This window comes from Haplochromis burtoni, unplaced genomic scaffold (genome assembly GCF_018398535.1).
Source record: "Haplochromis burtoni strain Fernald_Lab_line unplaced genomic scaffold, NCSU_Asbu1 Contig_178, whole genome shotgun sequence".
NCBI classification, from domain to species: Eukaryota; Metazoa; Chordata; class Actinopteri; order Cichliformes; family Cichlidae; genus Haplochromis; species Haplochromis burtoni.
In genome coordinates, this window is record NW_024582539.1 from 773 (window position 1) to 9529 (window position 8757).

Below are 8757 nucleotides of genomic sequence, written 5' to 3' on the forward strand. Positions count from 1 at the left end.
GGCTTTTGTGTCTGAATTATTTCTCAGTTCATATATTTCCATTGATTTAGGTCAAATCTGGCTTTACACTAACACCAAATCGCCTCTTATTATGTCCACAGTTCAATTTCCTTATTTGTTAAAGGGGAAAGTAAAATACATCAAACTCAGTTTCGCTGTTTGTTTTTATTTGACATTAACTGACAGACAGATGTTAATAAGTACAGCATTAAACAGATTGTAACAAACATGTTATCGATTAGTGAATTGCTTCATGATTTTTGATTGAATAGTACCCATACTACATGACATGGACTGGGAATTCAGTTGAGAAATAATTATAACTGAAATGCTTCCATCCACTCTGGATTCTGATTCTTGTTGAGATGGATATCATCGTATAACTTGCAAGGTTGTTATAGTTAACTAAAGCTAAACTAAAAACTAAAATGTGATTTAAAAAAAACCAAAACATTTTAGTTAACTAAAACAAAACTAGACCAAACTGAAAACTAACTGAAGCAATCTTACGATGCTAGAAAACTAACAAACTAAAATGAACATGTGAAAATATGCACTTAGTGTTTGTTAGTTTGGTACATTTGAATCTGAACTTGCTTTATGAGGCTTTGATGCACATATTTTTTGAGATTTCTACACAACTATTTCAACAGTGTGTGCTTTTATTGTAATACTGTACTGATTTTGCTGATTGTTGCCTCTAACATAAGACCTCCATACAATAATAACTAAAAAATTACCAAAACTAAGACTGAAACTAAAACTAAATATGTTTTGAACAGTAAGAACTAAACCGTAGTGAGCAAACTTGCTGCAGAAAGTATGTGACTAAGGGACACATCTGGGTTCCTTTGGCCTGTACAGAGGTACGGGGTGGAAATGAGATGAAAACAGCTGAGTGAAAATGTTCAAATATTTTCACTTTCGCTTGGCACGCTCCAGCCCTCCTCCTTCCAGCAGTTCTCTTTTCAGCTGTGCGCTCTGCGCTTTACGAACAAGTATAGAGACACAGTGTCAGAGAGCAGAGTGCCACGCAGAGCATCGCTGTGTGAGCGTGTCCCGGGTAGAATTATCGTTATTATAAGATGATCCTGCTGCTCGCTCTGCTTTCTGTTCTCTCTGGAGAACTGGGTCTGTGCCAGAAGGAGGATGAAGGCTTCACCTTTGATGGAGACATCCTCCAATTTGCCGTGACCCCCAACATGCTTTACATCGCCACAGAGGAGAGGCTGTACCAGCTGAGCCACGACTTGACTTTGATCAACAGTCTGACCCAGAGAGGAATCTTAAAGACCGGAAACCAGCAGGATGATGTGCAGTTTTACCGGGTTTCTGACACAGCTGAGTGGAACGCAACTTTCAGCATCAACGTGTTGTTGCCTTTCACAAGCAATGACTCGCTGATCAGCTGCGGTGTGACTGACGATGACTGCAGTTACTGCGAGGTTCTGGACCTGAAGAACATCTCCAAGCTTCTGCACAGAGAACACATCCAGGTGGGACCTCTGAAAAGCAGCAGCAGGTCAGTCAGCTTTCTGGTGGATGTGAAGAAGAAAACTCAGACTGACACTTACATTCTGACCGCGATCCAACAAAACACAGAAAAGCCCGAAAACAACAAGTGTGGTATCAATCGGCAGACTGTCAATCTTCAGGATACAGATGACAAACAGGGTGGAGGTATATTTTCTCTAACTGATGGAGCTTCAGGCACACCTGGGATCAAAAGTAAAGGTGATGTGGAGTTTGTTGACGGGTTTCAAATCAATTCAACCATCTATCTGTTCTCCAACGCGCTCTCAGCTCAAACAAACAGAGTCCGTCTCATTTGGCTCGAAGGCGAAAAGAGCAAAACTGATACACTCAAGTCTCTGCGGGGCGCAACTCTCAGTGTCTCTGACAGTCAAAGCAGCAGACTTGTGGCCTCCTCGGTCATCCCGGGGGAGCAGCCGGTGCTTTGGAGCGGCGTGTTCAGTGTGGATGGAGGAGACACCAACACCCAGCTAATGGTGTTTGACATCAGCCCTGATTACAGCAGGAACACTGACAGAGATCCAGACTTCTACACCTCTGTGCCATCAGAAGTGACGGTGAGAGCTTTTTAAACTCTGATTTAATGGTTGTACTGTTGATATTGTTCTCACCTGCTGCTCCAGTATCTTCTCTGGTCAGTGATGCAAGTAAAACATTAATATGAGGGGCCGTACAAGCCAAAATTCATTCTTTCACTCTCACACACACATACATTCTTCTATCAAAAGATAACATCAATAAACTTGGGTCAGTTTGATAATAACGTAGCAAGATGCTTCAATAAGGCTTTAAGTAGTAGTAGTGTTCAGGTCTTCTGGTTTCTCATGTTTTGTTTGCGTCAGCCAAAGATCCTGAAACCAAAGGCAGTCCTCTTCAGGCAAAGCTACATGACCTCAGTGCTGGCAGTGAGGCAGAATGCCTGGATGGTTTTCTATATTTGGACAGAAGATGGGCTGCTCATTAAGGTAAGGAATTAAGGAATTTTTTATATATGAAATTGAATACCATACGGTCTCAAAAGTCATTCTGATAAACAAGGCCTGCATCAGGTGTTGAGGAACCAGGACACACTGATGAGTGTGTTTGCAACTGGAATACAAAGGCAAATGTCGATAACTGCTGAGAATAGAGAGCAGTTGGAATGCTACTAAGCAAGTAATCACAGCAGAAGAGGTTACATGAAGAGGATGTGGGACTTGAGGATTCTTTGGCACACGACATCTATACTAATGACAAAGCAACTTGTTGCTCAGTGTTCCAACATCTGGAAGAAGCAACTGCTATAAAAACTAGAGACTGATGAGGCAGAACACAAATATAGAGGCTCAGTCAGCACAGAGGGAAGTTAGCCAACTACTGGAGATGCAAAAGATGAGTTGAAGAACAAGATGGCTAATAAGTGCAGCAAGCTGTCCATACCTGAGTGTTCCACGCAAAGACTCACAGCTTTGGCCAGCCACTTGAATGACGTATACCAGAGAGATAGAAGCCAGTCCTGAACCATTAAAGGTGTACTCTCAGAGGCAGGGAAACAGTATGAGAATAGTGAGTGGGGAATTCTTTGTTCTTTATTTAGCTATTTAGTGGAATATATTATAACCTGTTTACTGGAACTCAGCATTTGGTCTCCAAAGAGATGTAAGTGCAAGTGAAGAAGGTCATTACAGTGGATGATCTCTGCATTGTTTCATTGGTTAGTCTTGAACTAACCTGTCTTGAACCTCTCTTTATCAAACTCTAAAATCAAGAGATGCCTTCAAGAATGTAAATACAAAAAACAATTTTGCACTTATTGACAGGAAGGACACGAGACCTCAAACAGTTGGCTTTGACCTGGAAAATATTCTTTGGAAAGATGAAACAAAGATTAACTTGATGATGATGGGGATGTAGAAACTGTATGGTTTTTCTGAATGCAAGTTGTAACATTTAACATTTGATATATTGTCTGTGCATGATTTTTTGATTAAGTGTCTCAGAAATAATCACCTTCTTGTTGTCAGCTGTCTGTGGACAGGAAGTATCACGCTGCCTGTCCCACGGTGCTCTACAGGACCAGTGGTGACCACAAAGTGTTTTTCAAATTGCATCTGGATCCAGTGGATCGTAAACATGTGTATGTGCCATTTACAAACCAGGTACTTATATTATTTACTGATTATCTTAACGTCACATGTACCTGTGCTGCATTTTAAAGTGTTTGTTGTTCTAGATAAGGCGAGTTCCTGTGTCAAAGTGCAGCACGTACACAAATGTGCAGGAGTGTTGGTCTGCACAGGATCCATACTGTGGTTGGTGTGGCTCTAAAAGCAGGTGAGAGAAACAATATCTGCAGCTGACGTCTTCAAACAATTTTGAACTTGGTGATCATTTCTTCTTCTTCTCCCAGCTGCACATTTGAAGATGACTGCACAGATTCAGACTGGCTGTCCATTCCTGATGAGTCCCAGCACAAAATGATTTCCCACAAAGTTGAAAAGGACACAAACGGACAGGTACAGCTTACAAACACACTCGGGACTGTGATCATTTCTGGTTTTCATTTATTGATTAATTATGTACTTCCGATTTTAGATCTCACTGAAAATCCACACACACCTGACTTTGGGCCAGAAAGTGTCGTCTGACTTCACCTGCCAGTTCTCTGCAATTTCTGGCCACCTTTGTATTGGGAATAACCCTCCACGGTTCCCCAAGTGCACCTGCTACCTGTCTGATCACACACTTCCTCCTGATGGTTTGTCACCTTTGATAAATAATCCCAGGAATGTATTGATTTGAAACATTTGACAAATTGAGTTGAATCTTTTGTTGTTTATTATTATATATTGGTCCAACTCATTTGAAATTCATCATTTAATATATATATTTATTTTACAGGCCTGCATGTCACAGTAAAGTTTAGGCTTGGAAAAACAAATGAAATGTCAGAACAAATGAAATTAACCAACTGCTCTGACATCCATGGACCTCCAACTTCTATCTTGTAAGTCTAGTCAGATTATAAAGATAAAAAATAATCATAGACTGAAATAATCATTCCCATGACTTATAAAATAACCATGTCCTAGTCATACAAAATAAATATGATGAAATAAAATAAGTGAATCTTATGAGTAGTTGTATGAGGCACATTCAAAGTCCTCTGATCCTATATGATTGTTTTCTGTTCAGGTGTCAGCAGTGTATCAAGGCTGGTTGTGGTTGGAGCAGAAACAGCTGTTCCTGGGCTAACCAAGGAGAGACTGATGTAATAATGAAACTATCGTATTTTTATGGATTTCTGTAGCAGTTTTTCACATTTCATGTTGTGCATTTGTTGTATGGAACATTTCCAATCCAACAATATTGCGTAAATGTGTAGAAAGTGAGACATAAACTCTGCTTAAAAATTCAGATTTTCTTCAGTGTCATTTGCAGTAGGTCATGAGGCTAGACTAGTTGATGAATAGAGTTTAGATTTCCCTCATTGTAAAAGGATTCACTTCAGTTTCTAAATGGAAATACTCAGGTTAGTTGTTTCCTACCATTTAAACGTTTTGAACAAAGCTAATGTTAGCTACAACATGTCTGAGATCAGCTCTAATAGCATCTGCACAGTGTTGTGATTCAAGGCTAAATTCATTCTCTGCTACAGGAAAGTGTTTGCCAAACGTTGGAGTCTGGGAAGAACTTTTCTGTGAGTGTAATGCTCTTTTTTTTTATTTTTCTTCTGATACTTTATCTACATCCAGTAGAGGTTTTAATGGCAGAAGAAGGAAATTATTTTAATCTGATTATTTTTTTGTTTCACTGTCAGATCCCAGAGATCTTCTCCATCACTCCCAATGTGGTGTCGTTGTATGGCACAAACCATGCTGTGTTATTAGGTCATAACCTTGGTGACGTGTCAGGAGTGAGGATCCAGACGCACACTGACTGTGCTCCAAAAGAGTGAGTCACTTTACAGATAACTAAGATGATTCCTGGACTAGAAAGAATTTATTAAAGTGTAGAAACAATTCCAAACAGGGAGACATATTTAAAACTGAATATTCTACAATTTAATTTTGACAATTGAAAAAAAAAACTTTAGCTTTACAGCTTTTAGCTTTGGAAGAGGCTGCAGAAAGTACAGGTACGAGTGATGCACTATTTGCCTCTCAGTGTCGGTGCTAAGAGAGACTGTTTGGTATCAGAGTGTAAAACTGAAACTCCACCGTGCTTCCTGTGCTTTTGCTTTGAAGAAGTCCATCGCTGTCAGTTGCTGTGTTAAAAGGATTCCTCAGGATATTTTATAATCACAGTAGATGCGTTAAGTTTGGAAAACACATTTCTTCATACAAACAAATCTTTAATTATACTGTGGAAGATTTTACTGATCAGTTTTTGTCTGTGTTCAGATTTTCTGCATAATATGATGATCTTAGTGATGACTTTTCTCGCTCTGTGTGTGTGTTCTGGTCAGGTCTCCTGTTTGGGACAACTCTGGTGTCAGTGTGACGTTCCACATTCCCAGCACAGATATCAAAGGTGTGGTCAATGTATGTGTTCTCCTCCCAGATGGTAGTTGCCACGGCGAAGCTAACATCACATACTTGTCATCACCATCCTGTACAAGCGCTACTCCAAGCAGCAGCTGGATAAGGTACACTTAATTTAACTGAAACCACCTAACAAAGCCGAGATGTTGTGAAAACAACATTTCTTCGAATGATTAAGAGGAACTCGTGTTGAACTTGTGTTTTTGGGGAACAGGTCACCTGAAAAAATACACAAGTTCACTTTAGTTATTAGTACCAAACTATGAGGCAGAGGAACTGAAACTTTCACAGAAGCTGCAGCACACCTAAAGTGACACAAGCAGTGCACTGCCTGTAACATATTGTCTTCTGAAACTAGAACTTGCTTGTTTATCACAAATACACCACTGTGCTAAAGAAAATGGATCTCAAATCTGCTCTTTTTTCTCAGCTTTTTTCTCAACACTAAACCTTCTCGTTCTACAGAGGTCACACATACTGGTATTGCATAGGAAGTCTTCTTTTTTTATCTTGCATTTTCTTCTTCCATTAAGAAATGATCCACCACATTGGTTTGGTACTTAAACTCTCCAATAATACTACTGTGATCAATTAATGCTTTGTTTCAGTCCATCAGACACTTTGGTCTGCAGCATCATATCTAAACACCTACGCAGTCCCAACATTTGCTCTGAAAATTCATTATCCTCAGGTTGCTCTTATATATACTCAAATACATATAAGAGTAACCTACTTGAGTCTATATAATATATAGACTCAAGTAGCAGTGGTCAACTATTGTTTTGCTGTCAAATTAGAGTCACTCAGAGATGGGCAGTAACGTGTTACTTGTAACGCGTTACTGTAATCAGATTACATTTTTCAAATAACGAGTAAAGTAAGGGATTACTATTGCAAAAACGGTAATTAGATTACCGTTACTTTCCCGTAGGAACGCAGCGTTACTGCGTTACTAAAACCGTGATTTTTTTGCGAGAATGTCTCATGACAGTGACGTAAGCGAGTGCGCCGTTAGTGACAACAGCTGTGTGCAGATCAACAGTGGATCACATATTGATTGTGGGAGAGAGTATGAGCGTGCAGCGTTTAAAGCGTGGAAGTACTGACCTTACTTTGAGTTTGATTCCATAAAAAGTGACAAAAACATTAGCGTCCATCATGCATGGGAAGAAAACTTCTTTTTACAGCGAAAAAAACCCCTAAATAAGCATCGAGTGCGCTACGACGTAATGGGAAATTCACAGAGAAACTCGCGGATTCTTCAACTGACCGCGGCACACCTGCACCAGGGTAAACCTCCGCCTACCACAGTCCTGCTTTACAGGTGAAAATAGAGCAACAGGACCACTGAGTCTTTGACTTTATTTATTTTCTATTTCTTTTTATGCTGTGCATCTATTTGAAAGAGTGAGTGTAAACACAAAAAATATTTTATTTTATGTGCTGGAATGTGCAGAAAATAGGTTTAAATGTTAAACTAATTTCTTCCAGTCAGAGAATGTTGCATATAATAAAATTTTTGCTTGATGCATGAAGTAAAAAGATTAAAACTGATAAAAACAAGTTTAAAAAAAGATACTTTTCCATTTGATTACATTTTGTATGATGGATTATGCAGAAAAAGTAGAATTGGGCTGAGAGATCTATCGCTTTATCACCTCTTCAGGTTGTAAATCGTGTTTTTAAAAAGTAACTAAGTAACTAAGTAATTAATTACTTTTGAAAATAAGTAAGCAGTAAAGTAATGGGATTACTTTTTGGGGGAAGTAATCAGTAATTAGTTACTGATTACTTTTTTCAAGTAACTTGACCAACACTGGAGTCACTGTAATCAACATTCTTTTGAAAGGTTCTCTGCTGTGACTAAAATTATGCTCTCTGTGTCCTGCAGTGGGAACAGGAAGATCACAGTCAGAGGGTCCCACCTGAAGTTTGTTGAAGGCATTGTACACAGCCATGCCATGCAGGAAGTTGCACTTCCCAAAAACAGCAGCTACCAGGTGGGTCTGTACACACACAGTGTCCAGTACAGTTATTATACATGACATACACCCTCTCACTGCATGCCAAAGCTCTTGAGTAATCTTCTTACAGTATGTCATCTGTACATATGCACAGACTTGCAGCTTGAAGCTTACCCTTAATCGATAACACAACAATAAAAGTACCATCCTCTTTTTGTGCCACCAAAACAGCTCTGAACCCCACACTCTATGCTGTGTTAGCATGTACTGTCTAAAAATCAAATGAAAAAAAACCCAATAAACACATTGTAGTTTTCCTGTAGTGTATCAAGTTGAATTGTTTCAGAAAACAACGATATTACAAAAATGCAGTAATCAGAAAAATCACTTACATTTTATTGGGAGTCAAATTAAAATAAAAAGGCAAGATTAAAATAAACACCTTGTTGAAGATTGAGGTTAATCGGTAAGATTATTTGGCACAAAACAAGTTATGGAGAGAAGCTGAATCATTAGAAATATAGATGTTGAGGCACTTCTGATTCTGTGATTGACATTAAGTTTATCATGTCACCATCATGACCATACCATGCTAGCTATATAAAGAGTCTATGATTTATATAAAAATTTACTTCATTGCAGAGTCTCACCTATGACTCACCTTCAGCTGAAAACAGTCCTGGGATTTCTAGCAGCACTGTGTTTTTGAAAGTAGCTAATCAAACCTTGGCCTGCTC

General features: G+C 39.1%; 1 protein-coding gene across 1 annotated transcript in view; it reads left to right on the top strand.

The window, feature by feature from the left end:
• Positions 1–994: 994 nt before the first annotated feature.
• Positions 995–8757, top strand: part of LOC102301696 (plexin-C1) — a 9031-nt gene continuing 1268 nt past the window's right edge. The window contains exons 1-13 of the mRNA XM_014340269.2: positions 995–2090; positions 2376–2498; positions 3537–3671; positions 3746–3846; positions 3923–4028; positions 4108–4270; positions 4414–4519; positions 4708–4783; positions 5171–5212; positions 5333–5466; positions 5981–6160; positions 7948–8056; positions 8663–8753. Coding sequence (XP_014195755.2) covers positions 1086–2090; positions 2376–2498; positions 3537–3671; positions 3746–3846; positions 3923–4028; positions 4108–4270; positions 4414–4519; positions 4708–4783; positions 5171–5212; positions 5333–5466; positions 5981–6160; positions 7948–8056; positions 8663–8753 — 2371 coding nt within the window. The 5' untranslated portion in view covers positions 995–1085. The remainder of the gene's footprint in view (positions 2091–2375; positions 2499–3536; positions 3672–3745; positions 3847–3922; positions 4029–4107; positions 4271–4413; positions 4520–4707; positions 4784–5170; positions 5213–5332; positions 5467–5980; positions 6161–7947; positions 8057–8662; positions 8754–8757) is intronic.